Source organism: Aspergillus terreus, genomic scaffold (genome assembly GCF_000149615.1).
Source record: "Aspergillus terreus NIH2624 scaffold_13 genomic scaffold, whole genome shotgun sequence".
In the NCBI taxonomy this organism is placed as follows: domain Eukaryota; kingdom Fungi; phylum Ascomycota; class Eurotiomycetes; order Eurotiales; family Aspergillaceae; genus Aspergillus; species Aspergillus terreus.
In genome coordinates, this window is record NT_165936.1 from 579754 (window position 1) to 600326 (window position 20573).

Below are 20573 nucleotides of genomic sequence, written 5' to 3' on the forward strand. Positions count from 1 at the left end.
TAGTATCTGACAGAATAAAGCCAGACTACTCGACAAAGAACAGGGTAGTGCACAGTACAGAGTATGCAGCTAGGCAGATATGAGGGGTGTTGCTAAATAAAGATGGATCCATCCCTGCAGAAGAACTGCTGTCAGTCAGGGTCTAGTGGATCTCACGTGGGACCAAGCCTTGCTAGTAGACACGATGAACACTGGAGGATTATCGAGTATGCTCTACGTCAGTTCCACATAAAATGGTAGTTACATAGTAAATTGAAACCATTCAGAGAGCTTTGGGAATCTGAAACACGAAGCTGGGTGAAGGTGGGGGACGTGGGAAATTGACATAATCTCGCATAGATGAACCCAAGAAATCAAAGTACTCCAGAGTACACTCTGTACAGCACACCACCGTTGCTACCGAAGTCTAGAATTAAGCTTGACTCGTGTCTAATGTTAATTCTTCATTGAGTTTGAAGCTATGCATGATGCGGCTTGGTGAACCACCTACACATCCATGTGTTGGTAAGTAGAGGCAGAGTCCATGACGTGCAGAACGGTCATGGCGGGTGTTGATTGGATGGGGCTGTTTGTTCTGAAGTCTCGGATTGGGACCATTCGGATGTCCGGAGAGCAGTCCAGACACGAGGAGATTCCTGGGATTATGGGTTTCTATGGAAGAGAAGGGATGTGATGCAGAACTGTCAAGTTGGTGTAGGTAGACTCGGACTAAGAAAGATGCATTTAAGATCAACCTCTGACCGAAGGTGAAGGTATCTATAGTACTCCGTACAGATACTTGTAACTATACCTAGGTATGTACCTAATAAGTACCTACTACTGCTACTAGATACTCATACTGGTTAGACACTCATAAGAAGAGATTGAAAAGGGGACGAGGATCGGCGTCGGTCTGTGCAGCCATAGCCCCTAACTAATCTCAACTAATATTAATGCTAATCACAATTTTCCCCTGACGACTTCATGGATAATTATTTTCAGCAATCAGTAGTGTAGAATAAGGTGAAGAAAACAGAATAATAGAGTAAATCAATTCATCACACTCTAATAAGTCAATTGGATTGAGGTTGGAATTCTACGCTGTGGCTGCGCGGTGACGGACCCAGAGGGAGCAGCAACGGCCACTCACTCACTCACCTCAGCCGCGTGTCTCACTCAACTCTCTTTCTCTCTCTCTCTCCCTCTTCCTCTTCTTCATCCTCTTCATCCTCTCCCTCCATCCATCCTCTGATATTTTCCTTCTTTCCCTCCTTCCTCCTCTTACTTTCTCCCGCCTCTGGGCGTTCTTTCTACCTCCTTAATCTCGTCCTCGCGTTTTCTCCGATCTCCCGATCTCGTTGCGTGTTTGCTTCGACGTAATATTCCCGTCCAATCCGAACCACGACTGTCCTCCCTTTTCTATCCTCTCTTCGATCCGACCCTCGCGAGCTTCTCACAACCATAATCCGACCGTGAATCTTCGATAAGATCCTCTCGCTTCACAATGAGTGTACGTGGGCCTGTCGCAGCCGCTTACCCCTCCCTAGTGAGAGGTCCAAACATCGCGCGCCTAACACCTCCCACCTTCTAGTATCAGGATTACGGCAACAACCAGGGCGGTTACGGCTCCTACAACCCCTATGGCGGTCAACAACAGCAGGCCTACGGTCAGAACCCGTACGGTCAGGCCAATGCCATGGAGCAGGGCAATGGTAGCTACGGTAAGCGCCAAGCCCGGCTTGAGCCACTGCATCCTTCTAGAGTGTACTAACTCGTGTTCGTGTCCTCAGAGATGGGCCAGATGGGCGCCCAGCAAGCTGCCGACCCGGGCACCCTGCTCAACAAGTGCCGCGAGATCAACGAAGGTATTCGCGACATCACCGCTAAGCGCGAAGGCCAGCTTGTCGCCGCTCAGAACGCCCTCCTCGACTCCAGCACCGGCAAGGAGGACCAGGTCGCCCGCCAGACCCTCGACTACATCGAGGACGAGATCAACAATGGCTTCCGCTACCTCCGCGACCAGATGAAGAAGATCAAGGACACCCCGGGCTCCGGCGACAACCGCGTCCAGACCCAGGTCGATGTCACCAGCCGCAACTTGCGTCGCGAGATCGAGCACTACCAGCGTGCCCAGAAGGACTTCCGCGAGCGCCTGCGCGACCAGGTGCGCCGTCGCTATGAGATCGCCAACCCCGAGGCCACCAGTGAGGAAATCGAGCAGGGTGTCGACAATGTCCTCCTCGGACAGGAGCAGAGCTTCCAGGTATGCTCAGCGCGGATGTTGGAATTTGGGAGGTAATGCTAATCGATATTCAAACAGGTCACCGGCAGCCGTACCCGACAGGCCAACGATGCCCGACAGGCCGCTCTGGAGCGTTCCGCCGCCATCCGCAAGATCGAACAGGATATGATTGAGCTGAGCCGTTTGTACCAGGAAGTCGCGGAACTCGTGCATCAGCAAGAACCCCAGGTGGAACAGATCAACCAGGATGCGCAGAATGTGTCGCAGAACATCGCCCAGGGCAACGCTCAGATCTCGGAGGCCATTGAGAGCGCGCGTCGCGCTCGCAAGTGGAAGTGGTATGCCTTGCTTGTCGTCAGTAAGTACACCCCCCGCCGGGACGCATTGAAAGCGCGCACTAACGAGCCTAGTCCTCATCATCGCCATCGTCGTCGGTGTGGCCGTCGGTGTCACCCAGGCCAACAAATAAACGTGCCATTGCTCTATTACGGACAATTTTGAGCCATGTCTGGTGTCAGTTCCTGCTGCACATCTCCGATACCACTTGATGCCTTGTTTCTATGGAGAATTCCCCCGTCGCACTTTGGCTACGCTTTTCTTTCTGCTTAGAACCGAAAAAATGTTCATCCGTCTTGCTCTGTCGTGCCATCTCCGATCACGGTAAGCAGAGCCGTCTGTCGTTGTTTGCTTTTCTATTTCCTTTGTTGTCTACCCCCGATGTTATACCACCTGTCTCCTGTGTTGTCGCTTGAAAAGCCCTATCCCGTCCCACTGCTTTTCTCCTTTTCTGATGGATCGTGTATAGTCCTTTTCCTTGTCCTACTGTTCCAGCGGCTAATGGCATGTCGCTGCTTTTGGCTAGGATGCAATGCTGGTGCCATGTATATATTAGAGTCTCTTCGTTGTTCTGTTCGTTTTTGGCGCTAGAATCTATGTAATAATCCACTTAATATCCAGCATCATTCGAGTCGTATGCACCTGGGTATCAACATCGTCCTCCTCAACCCTCAATATGTTCAAGCCTGGTTCTTCCGCTCCTTCTCGCGCTGCTCCTCTTCAGGCGTCCTCGTCCGCAACTGTAACGCATGGATGCCTCCCTCCTGACTCATCTCCTCCTTCAGCAGGGCGTAGACCATCCGATGGCGCGCGGGCTGCATTTTCGACTGGAACTCGGGCGAGGTAATCGTCACACTGGCGGGGTTAGCCGTACGCTCAAGAGAGTGGATGTAGGTGTAGGGAGGCGCCGAACTGGAAATGCGTCTCTTTCGACGTCGATCCCTGCATGGGCGCATGATGCGCATGCAGATGCGAGTCGTTGCGGATGACCAGCGTTGTTGGGGCCAAGGCGTTCGTGAGCTAGACTTTCCGTTAATATCTATGGATATCGTAGTGTTGTACAGCGGCGTGGTATGGCATGGGTAGAGTCGTGGGGATAGGTATGTACCTTTTCGCGGATGGTGTCTTCGACGGGCGTCGCGGAGGCCATTCTGGCGGCTGTGGAAAAGGCGCGGGGCAGGTGAAGGGCGCGGGAGAAGAGACCCGGTCGGGCGATGGGGAGGAGCATTGAGGATTGGGAAGTTGATCGAGTCGTGGATTGTTGAGAGGTGAAGGCACTCGGAGTCAGATGGAATGGGGCGTCTGGGATTGGCGGTGCGGGAGTTGCCGGTTTGGGATGGCGCCGCTTTAATTGGAGGACCTCTTCTGATCTTGCACGGCCATGGATTCTACGGAGTATAGGAGATTGATACTTTCATAAGGATAGATTCAGGCCTAGGTAGACATTTTCAGCTGCCAGGTAATTTACATCTGAAGAGGTACGAGATACGCGAGGGAAGTATTGTACTCCAGAGTAATGCCTCAGGCACCATCGGAGTATCATCGCCGATCGCCGATGACATCAACTTCCGAGTTCTCTTCTTCACCACCATACCGTTGACCCTCGATCTCACAGTTGCAGATGTCAGTCCTGTCGCGGGGCTTGGCCCCTCTATCGCGTCATCTCATACAACCATTGGCCGCAGGTAGAACCCTCAATGCCCGTTCTCGACTACTCCAGACCCGACTCCGCATACAACCGCTCTCCACGCTCCCGGACGTCCCTCTTTTCCGCGCGCTCAAGGACCACGATGCATCCCGTCTGGCCGTCGTGCACAGTGCGTCGTCGCGCTCGTTTACCTATGGGAATCTCGTTGCCGACGTCCTCCAGGCGAAGGAGCGCCTCCTCGATGCGGCTGGTAGTCGAGATGGAGTCTCCGGGGAGCGGATCGCGTTCCTGGCTGAGAATAGCTACGACTACGTAGGTACTGTTCACTTGATTCTGGACGCTTCATGGATCCCTCCTAACAGGTGCAGTGACCATGCTGTCGATTTTGGCGAGCAATGCCATCGCTCTTCCGCTTTCGCCTGCCTTTCCTATCAGCGAACTGAAGTATGTGATGGACAACTCGCAGGCCAAGGCGCTGATTGCGACTGAGAAGTACTCGACGAAAGCGCAAGACTTGTTGAAAGCTGGCCTGGATCGCGAACCAGTGCTGGACATTCGGGAAAAGATCCGAGCCGGCGCGTGTCTCTCGGATGAGGTCACTTTCGAGGACCTCACGGAGTCTCGTGGCGGAATGATGCTGTATACTTCGGGGACTACGAATAGACCGGTTGGTTCTCTCTGCAGCGCCAGATGCTGATAGCACGACGAATACTGACTACTTGCAGAAAGGTGTCCTGATCCCCCAGTCGGCGCTTACTGCGCAGGCATCCTCTCTCCTCCAGGCGTGGCACTACACCCCGCAAGATCGTCTCCTGCATCTCCTTCCTCTTCACCACATCCACGGCATTGTGAACGCGATTCTGACACCTGTTCTGGCCGGATCGTCGATTGAGTTCATGTACCCGTTCAACACCGACGCAGTGTGGAAGCGACTTGCGGCGCCTTTCCTACCGAACTCGACCGCAGACAAGATTACTTTCCTCACGGCTGTGCCGACCATATACAACCGCCTGTTGTCGTCCTTCCCTCGACTGGAACCCGAGCTGCAGGAGGCTGCACAGAAGGGAATCTCGCCCGATAATCTCCGGCTGAACATCTCCGGGTCCGCAGCTCTGCCTACCCCGACGAAAAAAGCATGGCAGGACATCAGCAACGGGAATGTCCTTCTGGAACGGTTCGGCATGACCGAGGTGGGGATGGCGATCAGCTGTGGTCTCGACTTTGCGGATCGCGTCGACGGGAGTGTAGGATGGCCGCTGCCTTCCGTCGAGGCCCGGCTGGTTGACACAGACACCAACAGGGTCATCCAGCCTGGAGAGGAGGTGGATGAGAACGGGCGCGAGCGTGAAGGCGAAATCCAGCTCCGCGGGCCCACCATCTTCCGAGAATACTGGGCCAACGAGAAGGCCACCCAGGAGGCGTTTGTCGAGAGTGACGACGGCAAGGAGAAGTGGTTCAAGACTGGCGACGTGGCGACGCGTCGCCAAGTTGACGGTGCCGGCAAAGGGACCAGTGGCGACTGGGCTCAAGGCCCGATGTACTTCATCCAGGGCCGGCGGAGCGTGGATATCATCAAGACCGGCGGGGAAAAAGTCAGCGCTCTTGAAGTGGAGCGGGAGCTCCTGTCCCTGTAAGTCTTTGCCACTGACATTGGAGCGTCTCGATGCTAACGTCTGCCCAGGCCGCAAGTCACCGAGGCTGCCGTGGTCGGTCTTCCGTCCGAGCAATGGGGCCAGAAGGTCGCTGCCGTGGTGGTGTTGAATCCGGAGAAGGCGGCCACCAGCGGACGCAATGGCAAACCCTGGGGACCGATGGACATGCGCCGAGCCTTGAAGGATCGGCTAGCGAACTACAAAATGCCGCAGGAAATGAAGATCCTCCAGGGACCGATTCCAAGGAATGCCATGGGCAAGGGTAAGTGATGTCCGAGTTGGCAATGCAGCAGTATAGACCGGCTAATATTCGGCAGTGAATAAAAAAACCCTCGTGAAGGAAGTGTTTGGTGTATAGGGTGATGTGTACGATATCCATTTGTACTATATTCGAAAAGACTCTAGACTACAGCAATTGCACATACAGTACATATTCTGTTCTTGCAACGAATTCTCCACGCTGGTCTCGGCGTGAGGAGTTTTGCTTGTCACAGCATTTTATCCGACGCTATATCCGCATCGGACACGGAAGTCCGTGTGCTGCGACATCTATACGACACCGTTGGTTTCATCGGCCCCAAAACAATGCCCCATGTCTCACGCCCTACACGTGCTATGCCCCCGGATCCCCGTATTCATCACGCTTATTGCTCCTAAAGGTGGAGGGGGCCCCTGTTGGCCCAGTATCATCTAGCTGGTTAAACCCTGCACGATCGTTTGCAATCGTCGATCTCAATTAATCGACAGTCGATAATGGCTATATGGATGAAACAGGGACAAATCCTGCAATCGGACCGGCGGGCCGGGCACTGGCAGACGGTGTCTTCAGAACGCTTGTTCAAGCTGTCGTTGTTGGACCGCAAGTATAAATACCCCATTCCCTCTATCTAGGAAGACAACAAGTCTCTCCCTCAAGACCCGACAACATGCTACGCAAATTGACACCGCTCGCTCTGGCACTCCTGCCACTGGTGGCAGGCCAGACCATCGGGGAAACCCCCGAAGTACACCCCAAACTCCCGACATGGAAGTGTAGCAATCGCCACGGCTGCGTCAAGCAAGACACGTCGGTCGTCATCGACGCCGCAACGCACTGGATCCACGAGAAGGGCGGCGAGACCTCCTGCACGGGAAGCAGCGGCCCGAACCCTAACCTCTGCCCGGATAAGGAGACCTGCGCCGCCAATTGCGTCATCGAGGGCATCTCCGACTATGCCAACTACGGCGTGCAGACCAAGGGCAGCAGTATGACCCTGCACCAGTACCTTCGCGACGGCAACACGACCAAGTCCGTGTCGCCACGCGTGTACCTCCTCGCCGAGGACGGCGAGAACTACGAGATGCTGCAGCTGCTCAACCAGGAGTTCACGTTCGACGTCGACGTGTCGACGCTGGTGTGCGGCATGAACGGCGCCCTCTACTTCTCCGAGATGCAGCGCGATGGTGGCCGTAGCGAGCTCAATCCCGCGGGCGCCGCGAGGGGAACTGGTTATTGCGACGCACAGTGTTTCAATATCCCCTGGATCAACGGCGAAGCCAACGTCGAGGGCGCCGGCGCGTGCTGCAACGAGATGGACATCTGGGAGGCGAACGCGCGGGCCACGGGCTACACGCCGCACCCGTGCAACATCACGCAGCTGTACGAGTGCAGCGGTGCCGAGTGCGAGGCGAACGGCGTGTGCGACAAGCCCGGCTGCGGGTTCAACCCGTACGCGCTGGGCGCGCACGACTTCTACGGCTACGACCTCGAAGTCGACACCACCAAGCCCATGACCGTTGTCACGCAGTTCTACACCAAGGACAACACCACCACCGGCGCGCTGGTCGAGATTCGCCGGCTGTACGTGCAGAACGGCCATGTCATCCAGAACGCCGTCGTGTCCGTGGACGGCGAGTCCGTGGACTCCATCACGGCCGACTACTGCGCCGACCCGAGCAGCGCGTTCAACCGGCTGGGCGGGCTGCAGCGCATGGGCGAGGCGCTGGGGCGCGGCATGGTGCTCGCGTTTAGTGTCTGGAACGATGCTGGCTCGTTCATGAGCTGGCTGGACGGCGGGAACAGCGGGCCGTGCAACGCCACCGAGGGCGATCCGGCGCTGATCGAGAAGTTGCATCCCGATACCCATGTCACGTTCTCGAACATCCGGTGGGGAGATATTGGGTCGACTTATCGTGGCAAGCGGCGGTAGATGCTTGACCCTGTGTATATTGCATGGCTGTACGTATGTGCCTGTAAATATGATTGCTCTCTATCAATATCTCTGCTTTGCGTATATTTCTTTCCATTTCATTAAGGATATGCCGTTGCAACTACGATATAACATGGGAATTATGATCACACATGATGTCCATCGCATTCCGTCCGGATGAAGATCCAATATTGTTGTCTATAGCAGTCCACCATGACGTCAAACACCGCGGTGGAACTTCTACGTCATAAGCTCCTCGAACTATTTAGCACCACTCAGCACCACAACTGCACAGCACTATCGCACTCCTACAACATCAACAGTTTAACGCCTATCCAAGTATCCAGACAATATGTCCAGCTTCATCCACAAAGTCGAAGACGCCTTCCACCACGGCCACCACCAGAACCACCACGACTCTACCACAAAGGAGCAGTCGCATCCCTCGACATCCGCTAACCAGGCGGACAACGAACACGGTAGGTTGATCCCTGGGATGTGTATGTAGATTATGGCGACCCGTACTGAGAGATAATAGATACCCATCACCACCACCACGACACCAGGCAGAACGCCCACCGCCGCAGACAGGAGGAACAGGACCGCGCCGATTTCCTCGCCGATAGACAGTATGACCGTGACTTGAGATCGCCTCAGCGTGGACCGGGTATTGGTTTTGAGGAGTAGTTGATGTGCGTGTAGGTGATAGATATGGTTATGGCGTCTGGGATGTATCATATTGTGGTTTGATTTGGTATGATTTATGGAGTTGCTATTCGTCTGAGATAATTATGGCAGATTGAGGAACGGTCTTGGTTGTAATGCAAATTGCTCTTTATCAATAAGACTCCTTGTAACTGAAGTATCAGAGTACAGGGCTAAAGTAACCCACCCCGTAAATATCTCCTCCCACGATTAACATACATTCTAATTCTCAGTCCGACGTTCTAATTATATGCAAATTTCATAGAATCCATCCATAACCATCCAAACGCGAGCCCAATCTAATGATGGATGGGTATCTTGACTGTGCCCGGCAACACCCCATACACCTTGTAGTAGCGCCAATCACGCACACAGATAAAAGAGAGGAATACAGCAAGACAGCTATTCGAACACATTAGTACATAATTTGAAGGAACAACCAAGGGAGAACGCACCATAAGATAAAAGCCAGGGTGGCCACGACACCCCCCAGCGGACAACTGCTTCCACTACAGGCCCCAGCAGTCGCTTTTATCGTGATGACAAAGAGCGCGAACCAGAAAACCGTGTCAATCATGTTGAGGATCATATTGGCTTTTGGGCTGGCCCATTTCTCGAATCTTTCGACATGTTCGGTGCAGAGTTGATACGCTAGAAAGAGAGCGGATTTGATGGACTGGATCGAACAAATGGACGCGTTAGTCGCCGTTATAGGTCTATATAGAATAAGGAAAAGTGTCTAGATGGGACTCACGACTGCAATTCCCCAGGAGCTCGCTCGATTGGGGGGTGTGCCTGGGTTGGCCAGGCGGGCTATCACAAATATGAATATCAACACCAGGAACACGCCCAGAGTGATATGAAGTCGTAACTTGATCTTGGGATGATTCTCGAGAGATGGCATCATTTTGCTCTGGTATGTCAGTAGGGAAAGAAAGGTATGATAGAAGTTGGGCTTTTGCTAAGTCCTTATACTTGTTGATTCCCGACCTCGTACTCGTATATGTACATCAGCTCAAATATATCGAAAGGCAGCAACGTTGTTTTGGGGCTTTCTGTCTCAGGGCGTGCTGATTCTCTGGAATTATGCGTCTTCCAAGACTTTAGTGGTAGATCTGGTCGAATTGGCATGATCGAAAGAGTATAGAATGGACCATCTCGCATTCGTATTCTTGTCCTAATCGGGACGGCTGCCTGGTATCCATATCGTTTCATATCCCGGTTGTCAGTGCAAGAGCAAGACATAGCGCCATGAGTCATTAATATCTTAGTCTTCGTCTATAACATGGACTCTGTCATGGAGACAGAGATCTCTGCCTGAATTGGCCTGTTTCTTGTCACGTATGACAGCGTTTTATCTTGTCGTGCATCGTGCTTTGCCATTATCAACACAACAAACCTATCACGATGTCCCATCCGAGTTGTAATTCAAGTTGACTTACAAGCCCCAAGTACACCCTCCATAGACAGCACAGAACTGTACCTCTGTTCCGATCTACTTTGTCAGTTCATGCGGGGATGCCGGGCGGTGAGAGCAGTAATCCATCCCGGATAGCGAGATTTGTAATCTCTCTTCTTTCTATGCTGCACGACAGCGAGAATCATTGAGTTGACTTCGCTCTCTGTTCCTCTCTAGACAAATGCCGAGCCAAAAAGGCCGGGCAACAGCAGCATGTGTCTTCTGTCGCGAGAAAAAGGTACGACCGTCGGCATATCGGTTATGTAGGATCTCTGCTGATCGGAACCTTTACCCGAATAGTTGAAATGCGACACACAGAAGCCAAAGTGCGGGAATTGCAGGATAAAAGGCATTGAGTGTCAGCAGGGTCTTGTTCGCCATAAGCCGAGGTTTGTACTGTGGCCGGTAGAGCGCATGTTCTTGCTGACGCCAGCTAGGCCCACGAATCGTCGCATCGCACAGCTGGAGCGAGAGAATGCATTGCTTCGCCGGAGGTGTAGCGAACTGGGCCGTGGGAGCTCTGAGGCGGACTGTCTTGCACAGACGGGGGAGACAGACTTCACTTCATCCAGCCCAGCTCAGTCCCAAAGGCTAGGCAGCGGGACAGGCGACCAGCTTCGTTCACCAGTCGTTTCGCATGCGGGATCGAGTGCGGAAACAGTGGCCCCGGAAGAGCCCGATAGCCAAAAGAATGCGTTACTCTACCATGGCCCAACGAGTGCGGTCTATGATGATACCGCTAGCCTGGACGAGAACGACAGCGCAATAACCGGCCTTAATAACGACGAATGGACTCGGTGTTTCCTGTTTTCTGAAACTGCTAAACAGAGTCAGTGCTGCCGCAGAAGAGACTTTGTATTATTTACTAACAGACTCAGGACAACTGGAACCACTTAATCTTGCCGCAGGTCGGCTTGACTTCGACGGGGTAGACCCGGAGATTGGGATGGAGCTGCTCTCCATCTACTGGAGTCGTCAGCTTTATACTGCCCAAATCATATACCGGCCCGTCTTCATGCGCGATATGGCGTGTGGTGGACCATACTTCTCCAAACTGCTCCTCAATGCTGTTTTCTTCGCTGTCTCCAAACATTGCACATGCCCAGAAATCCGGTCAAACCCAGATGATATCACCACGTCGGGCTATCGATTCCGTCAACGGTTCAGTGAGCTGCTTCGAGACTGTTTCGACAAGAGCGAGGTCACGACTATCCAAGCATTGCTAATTATGTCCAATGCGCTGTTCTCACGGTGTGACGAGCGAAGTCTATCGTGGTTATATGCAGGTAATGCGTTCAACATGATCATCGACCTTGGACTGCATGTGCTCCCGTCGCCGGGAAGTTTACCAGCAGAGGAGCATGAGCTTCGCAGACGCATTCTCTGGGGAGCATACTGTAAGCGCAGCCCTATAAATTTCCTTGCTTAATACTCACATCTACCAGTGATTGACAAGTACCAATGTCTCCTCCAAGGGAGACCGCCGCTTCTTCGTCGGCTCAACTTCAAGGCGTCTCTTGCCTTCCTAGACGAATACGACGAGCTCGAATTATTCCAAGATACCACGTATACAATAAAACAAAATCGGCCAAGCGTCCAATCGTACAACGTGTCGCTGCTAACAAAACTATGCGAACTGTCACTGATCATCGAGCGAATACTATGTGAAGTTTACTCCGAGCCGCGAGTGATGGGCCGCACCGATGGTCCCAGCACCCTTGACGATATAAAATCCAGTCTAGGGACATGGCGCCAGACGCTTCCACCCCATATTGACTACTTGATGTCACCGGGATCAGCGGTGATCCTGCCACAGTCTCTCTGTCTTCTGTATGCGTTCATTCGAGCCTATTGCAAATCAAGCTTACTAATACCGACAGGGCACTGTATAATGTGCTGATAATTCTTTCTCAGCGGCCTTCGATCAACGATGGCCATGGCAATGATGGAACCCCATCAACTGCACATGAGTCAGTCAATGCGTGTACAGCTGCCGCAAATCAGATTGTACAAATCTTGCGTGACTATTCCCAACACTTTTCCATTACCAGTGCACCATACCTGCTGTCCTATGCTGCATACATCAGCGCTACTATCCACGCGCGGGTTGTGGCTCAAAAGGGACCGACTTCGAGTGCCTTCCAGTTCCTCCTTCTTTGCCGGAATGTCTTGCAAGGGAATGAGCGTCTCTACGCTGCAGCAAGAAAGGCCGGAAGGAATCTTGACAAACTAATCGATCGTCTGGGAATCACCATTCCAAAAACCGACATAGCAATGGGAAGCCCTGTTGACAACTTTTACGCCGTGGAGCTTTCTGTTCCCAACAACCCTTCTCATGTTCCTGAGGTTCCTTATCCGGGAGATGAGCCATGTTATGCACCACCGAATTGGGAACTGTCCGATTTGGATCTCGAGGCGATTGCCCAGGGATTCCAGCTCGATGGAGATTTCAGCTATCTTATGTACCCATTGGGAGATTCTTGATACCTGATCTTGATAGCTGTTCGAGTGTATACATTGATCTCATCAATTCCCATACGGTCCGCGCGGGTTCCCCTCGCACAGGACTTGCTTCACCCTATTTGAGTGTTTCATTTAGTCGAGAATTGCATGAATGTAGTTCTGCTCGACTAGTGCTCAGGTCTTTCTCGTGCAGAAGGCAGATTACTAAGTCGGAACTATACAGATCTGCCCGGAAAATAACTTCCCGGGATGACCAAGAGCACAGCAAACCATTCGCTACACCACATCATGCGATTGATGTCCTCGGAGTATTACCTCCCGGACCAATACATTCTGTTTCCGGATTATGTGTCGGGGTGAAATTGGACATAAAGTGCGCACCTCCCCGTGACATATCACTGTCATCGCGTACAACGTGACACAGGACGAAAGCACCAATACTACTCGCATCATGTCGTGCTCTACTGGCAAATCTTGTGACGGCTGTTCATGCAGCACGGACCGGCCACCGCAGTCGATCAACATCGAAGATTGCATCACCGAATTGAATGAACTCCGAAGACGCAACCAGGAGCTGGAAGCCCGACTCGGAGAGATAAAACAGAACCCCACACCCCAGCGGCCCAATCGCCCCCTTCGGTCATCAGCATGGTTCAATTGCCGCGACGATCCCGGTATGACCGCCATCTATATGGAGCGCTACTTCAATTTCGGCATCACCAGAGAAGAGCTCATGTCAGGGAAGCCGATCATCGGGATTGCTCAATCTGGGTCTGATATTGCACCTTGTAATAGACACCATATCGAGCTAGCCAAGCGCGTCCGCGAGGGAATCCGTACTGCCGGCGGTATAGCTATCGAGTTCCCCACGCATCCGATCCAAGAGACATCCAGACGACCGACGGCCACTCTGGACCGGAATCTCGCGTACCTGAGCTTGGTAGAAATCCTAACCGGGTACTTTCTCGATGGGGTGGTGTTGCTAACCGGGTGCGACAAAACAACTCCCGCCTGTCTGATGGCGGCGGCTACTGTGGTGAGTGTTCTTGCTGTTGGTTTCATGCATGGGCTCATATTCTACAGAACATCCCGGCAATTTGCCTCAATGTTGGCCCTATGTTGAATGGCTATTCCAATGGGGCTCTTACTGGAGCAGGGTCAGTGTTGTGGAAGGGTCGAGAGATGTACGCTGCTGGCACTATTGACGAGAATGAGTTCATGGATTACATCTCCCGAGGGTAAGATACAACCACAGAAAAAGAAAACACTAATGCTGACGTATATAGAACTCCGTCAGTTGGCCACTGCAATACAATGGGAACTGCTTCCACAATGAATGCTCTCGCAGAGGCCATGGGAATGGCCCTCCCTGGGTCAGCGGCTATCCCCGCTGCATATCGCCATAGAGCGCAATGTGCTTACGAAACTGGCAAACAAATCATCGAGATGGTGGAGTCGGATCGCAAACCCAGCGACCTGATGACCCGCGAGGCATTCGAGAACGCCATTGTGGTCAATGCCGCCATCGGCGGGAGTACAAACGCCCCGATCCATCTCAATGCCATTGCTCAGCATATAGGCGTGAGTCTGACAATGGATGACTGGGATCGTATCGGATCCAGCATTCCACTACTGTTGAACATGCAACCATCGGGCGAGTATCTTGGTGAAGAGTATTATCGTGCTGGCGGACTACCCGCTATTATGGCAGAGCTCCTGGATGCAGGAAAGATCCACGAGAAGGCGCTGACATGTAACGGACGGCCGATTGGTGAGAACGTGCGCAACATGCATTCCTGGGATCGCCGTGTCATCCGCGCCTACGACGACCCCCTGATGGAAAATGCAGGATTCATACATCTGAAAGGAAATCTATTCGACTCGGCCATAATGAAAACGTGCGCCATATCGCCTGCGTTCCGGGAACGCTATCTGTCCAACCCTGACGATCCTGAGGCATTCGAGGGGTCCGTTGTAGTGTATGATGGTCCGGAAGACTATCATCGCCGACTGGAAGAGTCTGATATCGACGACAAGACAATCATGGTCATGCGAGGGGTGGGTCCACTGGGGTATCCTGGAGCAGCCGAGGTCGTCAACATGCATCCTCCCGGTCGTCTAATCAGGCAGGGTATTGATGGACTCTTTTGCATTGGTGATGGCCGGCAATCGGGGACGTCAGCGTCGCCATCCATCTTGAATGCGAGTCCCGAGGCGGCCGCTGGAGGCAATCTGGCTATTCTCAGGGATGGTGACAGGCTGCGTATAGATCTACGCCCACGACGTGTGGATATTATCATCAGTGACGATGAGATCAAGCAACGCAGACGGGCCTTAGATACGAAGGGCTACGCCGTCCATCCCAGTGGCACCCCTTGGCAGGAAATCTTCCGACAGGAAACAGATCAGCTTGGGAATGGTATGGTGCTGCGCAAGGCAGTGAAGTATCAACGTCTCGCGCAGCGTCAGCCACCTAGACACAATCATTGAGGACTTGTTGGATATGTATCTGGACTTTATACCTAGATCTAGTTAATCTATATGCAAGATGGCCACATTATCGGTGCGCCCATTATCTATATGCGTAGTCAGTACACAATACCAGCCCACTGATGAAGTACACACGAAAGCTGACTCTTTATGTTTTCTATTTATTTGCCTGTAATGTAGTTCGAGTAAACTACCGGTTCTTAACGTACGTATATGCCAGCCGGTGCGTCCGGAACGTTTGGTTCCATCCGAGGACATTCCGGAAAGTCATATTCCGGCCGATTGTCCGACTGGAGCTTTCCCCAGCTCAAGCGTCTCATCAGACATCATATTTGAGGCCAAAGCAGTCGCTATCTTCATCAGACACCTCTCTCTCCGAACTATACATATTCATTTCTTGAAACGACGTCCCAAACGATGGGTAAACGCATTGTGGTCACGGGTGGCTCGGGAAAGGCTGGGCAACACATCATCCAATACCTCCTCGAGCACGGCCACGACATCCTGAATCTGGACCTAGTCCCACCACCAGCCAACCTCGCAGACCGCGTCGACACTCTGCGTGTCGATCTAACCGATGCCGGGCAAGTCTACAGCGCCCTCGGGTCCCATTTCCGGCTCTCAGAGCCCTTCCGCGAACCGCTCGGGCTGGTACCCGACGCAGTGATCCATCTAGCCGGCTATGCCCGCAACATGATTGTTCCCGACAACGAGACGTTCCGGGCCAACACGCAGGCGACATACAATGTCATCGAAGCGGCGAGCCGCTTGAACATCAAGAAGATCGTCCTCGCGAGCTCCGTGACCGTCTACGGGGTGACCTACGCCGAGGGCGACGTGGACTACCCCTCTTTCCCGGTGGACGAGGACGTCGACGCCAACCCGATGGACACGTACGCCATCTCTAAGGTCTGCGTCGAGCGTGTGGCGCGCGGCTTCGCACGGCGGTACGGGAGTGATATCTACGTGCTGCGGATTGGGAGGGTGATCGCGCCGGACGAGTACAAGGGCCCCATCGTCAGGGGGTATGTTGATCATCCTGAGGAGTGGAAGGCGCATGGCTGGTCGTATACGGACGCGCGGGACCTGGGTCAGATGTGCGAGCGGGCCGTGCTGAAGGACGGCCTCGGGTTCCAGATTTTCAACGCTGTCAATGATGAGATCACGAATTATACGCCTTCCACTGCTGAGTTTTTGGCTCGCGTGTGTCCGAATGTTCCTGTCACTCGGGAGATGGGACCGCGTGAAGCCCCTATCAGCAATAGGAAGATTAGGGAGCTGTTGGGTTTTCGTCAGGATCACCCCTGGCAAAAGTACTATGAAGAATAGATTCTAATCTTGGGGGATAGGACAGTCTATGTCTATACTATACTGGCTTGTAGCGTAGAATGACTATGGGTAAGGAAGCGTTTTTCCTGGAGTGAACTGCTATGAACGAACTGGTTACCATATTGATATGATGTTCTCTCATGGTAGGTGGGTAAATCGAAAATATAAGGGTACCACCCAAGTTATAGTGCTGGTTGGATAATGATTGCATAACAACGAGGTACGGTTGTTGCCTTCCTCACGAGTCAAACTACGGGATCGATCTATCAATTGCCCTTTCTTTCCTGCACTTCATTCTCCGTTTCCATCAACCCACAGCCACCACCTTTGGCGCTACTACCATTTCATCGTCAAGAACAACCTTATCTATCTTCGTCTGCGCGGTACCTTTATCTTCATGGCGGCTCCAACTTTGACATTTTCTCTGTCCGCTCTCACCGAAGAAAAGACAGACGACCTGCTATACAGACTTCACGTCCTCCTCTTCGATCTTAAACACTTCAACCAACGAGAGGACTCTAGGGGGCTTCTCGATACGGTTGCGGATGTCTCCTACATTGGACCGCCGTATTTCACCGAAAAGGAGGCAGAGAGTATCAAGAAAACGACAAAAGGAACAAAGACACTGTCTGAAATGGTGGAAGAGGAACTTCGCCAACGATTGGAGAGGCGAAACAAGAAACGCGTTGAGAGTGAGGATTGTCGAGTTTGCGCCGCACACGATCTCGCTCCTATATTCGCGAGAGCTCTCGATATTGACTTGAAACAGCTTGAAAGGGATAAGCGGTTCCTACATCTTGTCAACACAAGAGGATTGAACTTGGACGGAGAAAGTTGGGATGGGCTGGTGGTCAAATCTTTTGCCCAAAACATAAGAAACAGGCAGGGAAAAGATGAGAAAGCAAGCAGCCATACGACTTTGCAGCCAGCAGGGACACACTTTACATGACGGCTTCCCCCGAGCCCTCCACACAGCTGTGCTGACTCTCATGGCATTGCTTATGGCTTGTGGAGTTCAGCGATCACTGCGGTGCAGTAGGGGTAATGGCCATCTAAAGTAGACTCTATGACTTTCTGCTTCCAGTGACTGCATCTTACCACACGGAAGGGTCCCTGAACAGAGTAAACTGAAATCACGTATCGTATATCATGTGCTGCGGTAGTAACTTAGAAAGAATGAAAAGAGCCAGCTTGCTGTTCCAAGTACATCTTCGAGGTGTTTTGTGTCCTGAGAAATAGGTAGGGCCTTTCCCACCTATGTCCTGTTTATCCCAAACCCTCGTCCCGCACCTTGATATCCCTTAATGCACATGCACAATCTTCCTCAATCTCTTCTTCAGACATTGCCACCAGGAGATTATGTATCTGAATTCAGCACCCCACAAATGACCTTGCTCCCAATCGCCTTTTTTACTTCTGGATCTCCTCGATGTGAACGTTCCATCAGTCTCGCATCGTTCCGAGCCCACAAAACCACTGAACTGTATAACCCGTCATTCATTGTGAGATAATGCTCATACGAACGCAATCAATATACATATCTCCAGCCCCGTTCTCCCTCGCCTTCAACATACCCCTCCGCCGCATCAAGCCTCTTGTTCAGCAGCATCGCCCGCCATTTCACAAGACTAGCCGCTACAACAGTGATGAGAGATCCAACCAAGATCAGTCCCCCACCAAGCCGATAAAACGGCTCCTGGGACGTAGGAAAGAAATACGGACTGAACCAGTGACTCGACTGACTGATGCAGTTGGCGATCGCAATCAGCGCCGCTTTCTTGCTGCGCGGGGCTGGCACAAGAGTCGTTTCCCAGGAGAGCTGCAAATTAAGTCCCGAGTACGTCCCTGAGCATAGGAGGATGACGCCAAAGTACCGCGCCCCGACGTTGAGAGTAGAAATCAAGATGCTGCATCCTGCGGCGGCAATGATGATCGGGATGACGATGTGGTAGAACGATTCTTGGAATTTTCCGGAAGAGTAGGCGATGGCGCAGGCTGATAGGTAAGCGATGGCGTACGGAGGGGCCTGCACGAGGTAGGTTGTCATCTCGTCAAAGTCGAATGTTTTCATTATCTATGGCCACCGTTAGCTTCGGCATTGAAGCTAGAGAGGGAACACTCACAGAAGGCAGGAAGTCCTTGAAGCTCTGGGCAGTGACGAGGGCAAAGTGCATGAGGCAGAAGAGCCACGTAAATGGGTCTCTAGCCGCTGCTTTCAGTCCATCCCATGTTCCGCCGTTGGCTTCCTCGATGCCGCCGTTGGACAACAGAACCCGATACTGTGCCATTTCTTTCTCAGACTCGGACAGGAAACGAGTATTGTGGGGCCAGTCGGGGAGAAGGAAGTAGCCAGAGAAAGCCACGGCAATCGAAACAGCCCCCTCGATAATGAAGAACCATTGCCATGCGTGGAGGCCGCGGACATTATCCATGTTTGTCAGGATACCGGCAGCAAGGAATCCGGAGATGATGTTGGATATCGTATTCCCTGCATGCCAGATGGCCATTCGCATTGGGTTCTCCTCTTTTGTATACCAAGAGGACGTCACTAGGCGCGTTGTTAGTCTCAGGCATCGGGGTTTTCTAGGAAGAAGGCCCAACATACTCAAGGCGATACCCGGAAAAAAGGGTGCCTCCGCAAGGCCGATGAAGAACCGACACACGGCGAAACCAGCTCCCCTGACGACGGATTAGCAGGTAGAATCCATTTAGAATGACTGAACGTACGAAGTCATGGCTGGCATGCAGATGGTACCAACACTCCATGCCAACATGATGGACGGCAGCAGCCAGCGAGGATTGGCCTTTGCCAACCACAGATTGCCGGGCAACTGACCAATGAGGTATCCAATGTAGAAGGTAGATATTCCTGTATTCCAAACAGTGTCGGTCATGTTTAGGTCTTTCTGGAGCCCAGCCAAACGGGCATTTGAGACATTAATGCGATCGAGGTAGCTAAGTGGTGTATGTTAGGGCACACGCTCAGATCAGTGAAGGGAGACATACTTCATAAGAAACATCAAAGTTATGCAAGGCATCATTCTCCAGTCAATGATCTTGACCACCCTCCGATTGAGAGCCTGCATCTCATCCTCTGATAGATCCCGCAGTGTGGGAAACATAGCCTGCAACTGCGCCGGCGTGAGGGCCCCCGACTGGGCGACATCCTCCTTGTGGTCGACTTCGACTTTTTCACCCGACATTGTCGCTTCTATACACTTGGATGGTGAGGGATACTAACAGAAGAAACTTATGGCGATGCCATGGTTTGTTTGCGGACATGCCGTCTTATAGCTTTGCTGTGGATTGTGTGGCCAGGGACTGGACCGACATCTCGATATCAGAATTGCCTCGACATCTACCCCAGACCCCGCATTTGTGGGGAAACCCGTCGCATATTGGAGTGACCAAGGAATACCAAGACTTCCAAGAGACATTTACAAACGAGAATTCGAAAAGTGATTTGTCTGTTGAGTTAGACAGTCGGGACGATAACGGGACATCACGTCCCGCGGTACATCGCATAGAGATCAAGGAATTATGGTGGGAATAGCAGGACAGCATGAGCAAGGGCTCTGTCTATACAGACGTTGGAACAGTTCGTACCCACTATACTACCTACATTCTCGGGGATTTTCTAGATCAATGTGGAGTGCTCTGGAGATAATGCATACAGTGGGTATGTCCCCAGTCTATTGCAGTATGCGATCTACTGGGACTTCGAAGTAGATCTACAGGACCCATCGTATGCAGAATCCACAATACCCCCATCTATAGCAATCCCAAGACTGAATGACATTTCTCTAGATGTTGGCCATCATTTACACATCCGCGGCTCCTTGTCACTCCGCGGAACTTGTCAACAAACGCTCAAAGGATTTCAACAGGGTCTAATCGATCCTTCGTGGTTAAATAAGAATTCTTGGTAGCTTGACGGGTTCTTATGCTCCGTCGGAGGGGCCTTGCCACCCAAGCCCTTAGAGCCGGATGTTGATAGTCCGCTGAGATGCTCGGCAGAGGCTTGAGACCCGGATTACCACAAGGGGAAAGATTTTGAGCCCTTAGCTTGATCTGGGAGCTC

General features: G+C 52.4%; 8 protein-coding genes across 8 annotated transcripts; 6 read left to right on the plus strand and 2 right to left on the minus strand.

Annotated features, from left to right (window-relative positions):
- Positions 1-1483: 1483 nt before the first annotated feature.
- On the plus strand, positions 1484-2690 carry ATEG_08697 (syntaxin; the record flags this gene model as incomplete). The annotated part of the gene is made up of 5 exons (XM_001217282.1): positions 1484-1489; positions 1571-1700; positions 1770-2242; positions 2300-2579; positions 2632-2690. 5 exons carry the CDS (start codon positions 1484-1486, stop codon positions 2688-2690), a joined length of 948 nt encoding a protein of 315 aa, XP_001217283.1.
- A 547-nt stretch (positions 2691-3237) lies between these two features.
- On the minus strand, positions 3238-3707 carry ATEG_08698 (BolA family protein; the record flags this gene model as incomplete). The annotated part of the gene is made up of 3 exons (XM_001217283.1): positions 3238-3412; positions 3471-3577; positions 3666-3707. The coding sequence occupies 3 exons, from the start codon at positions 3705-3707 to the stop codon at positions 3238-3240; spliced, it is 324 nt and encodes a 107-aa protein (XP_001217284.1).
- A 471-nt stretch (positions 3708-4178) lies between these two features.
- ATEG_08699 (uncharacterized protein) lies at positions 4179-6514 on the plus strand (the record flags this gene model as incomplete). The annotated part of the gene is made up of 5 exons (XM_001217284.1): positions 4179-4517; positions 4672-4872; positions 4931-5835; positions 5887-6119; positions 6285-6514. 5 exons carry the CDS (start codon positions 4179-4181, stop codon positions 6512-6514), a joined length of 1908 nt encoding a protein of 635 aa, XP_001217285.1.
- Positions 6515-6783: 269 nt separating this feature from the next.
- ATEG_08700 (glycoside hydrolase family 7 protein) lies at positions 6784-8046 on the plus strand (the record flags this gene model as incomplete). The annotated part of the gene is made up of 1 exon (XM_001217285.1): positions 6784-8046. One exon carries the CDS (start codon positions 6784-6786, stop codon positions 8044-8046), a length of 1263 nt encoding a protein of 420 aa, XP_001217286.1.
- Positions 8047-10423: 2377 nt separating this feature from the next.
- On the plus strand, positions 10424-12694 carry ATEG_08701 (fungal specific transcription factor domain-containing protein; the record flags this gene model as incomplete). Its single annotated transcript, XM_001217286.1, has 5 exons — positions 10424-10473; positions 10648-11039; positions 11089-11607; positions 11656-12040; positions 12091-12694. 5 exons carry the CDS (start codon positions 10424-10426, stop codon positions 12692-12694), a joined length of 1950 nt encoding a protein of 649 aa, XP_001217287.1.
- A 430-nt stretch (positions 12695-13124) lies between these two features.
- On the plus strand, positions 13125-15163 carry ATEG_08702 (IlvD/Edd family dehydratase; the record flags this gene model as incomplete). The annotated part of the gene is made up of 4 exons (XM_001217287.1): positions 13125-13408; positions 13469-13709; positions 13757-13911; positions 13960-15163. The coding sequence occupies 4 exons, from the start codon at positions 13125-13127 to the stop codon at positions 15161-15163; spliced, it is 1884 nt and encodes a 627-aa protein (XP_001217288.1).
- A 417-nt stretch (positions 15164-15580) lies between these two features.
- Positions 15581-16492, plus strand: ATEG_08703 (NAD-dependent epimerase/dehydratase family protein; the record flags this gene model as incomplete). Its single annotated transcript, XM_001217288.1, has 1 exon — positions 15581-16492. One exon carries the CDS (start codon positions 15581-15583, stop codon positions 16490-16492), a length of 912 nt encoding a protein of 303 aa, XP_001217289.1.
- A 1528-nt stretch (positions 16493-18020) lies between these two features.
- Positions 18021-19695, minus strand: ATEG_08704 (uncharacterized protein; the record flags this gene model as incomplete). Its single annotated transcript, XM_001217289.1, has 5 exons — positions 18021-18566; positions 18616-19040; positions 19098-19171; positions 19220-19447; positions 19499-19695. The coding sequence occupies 5 exons, from the start codon at positions 19693-19695 to the stop codon at positions 18021-18023; spliced, it is 1470 nt and encodes a 489-aa protein (XP_001217290.1).
- Positions 19696-20573: the final 878 nt, after the last annotated feature.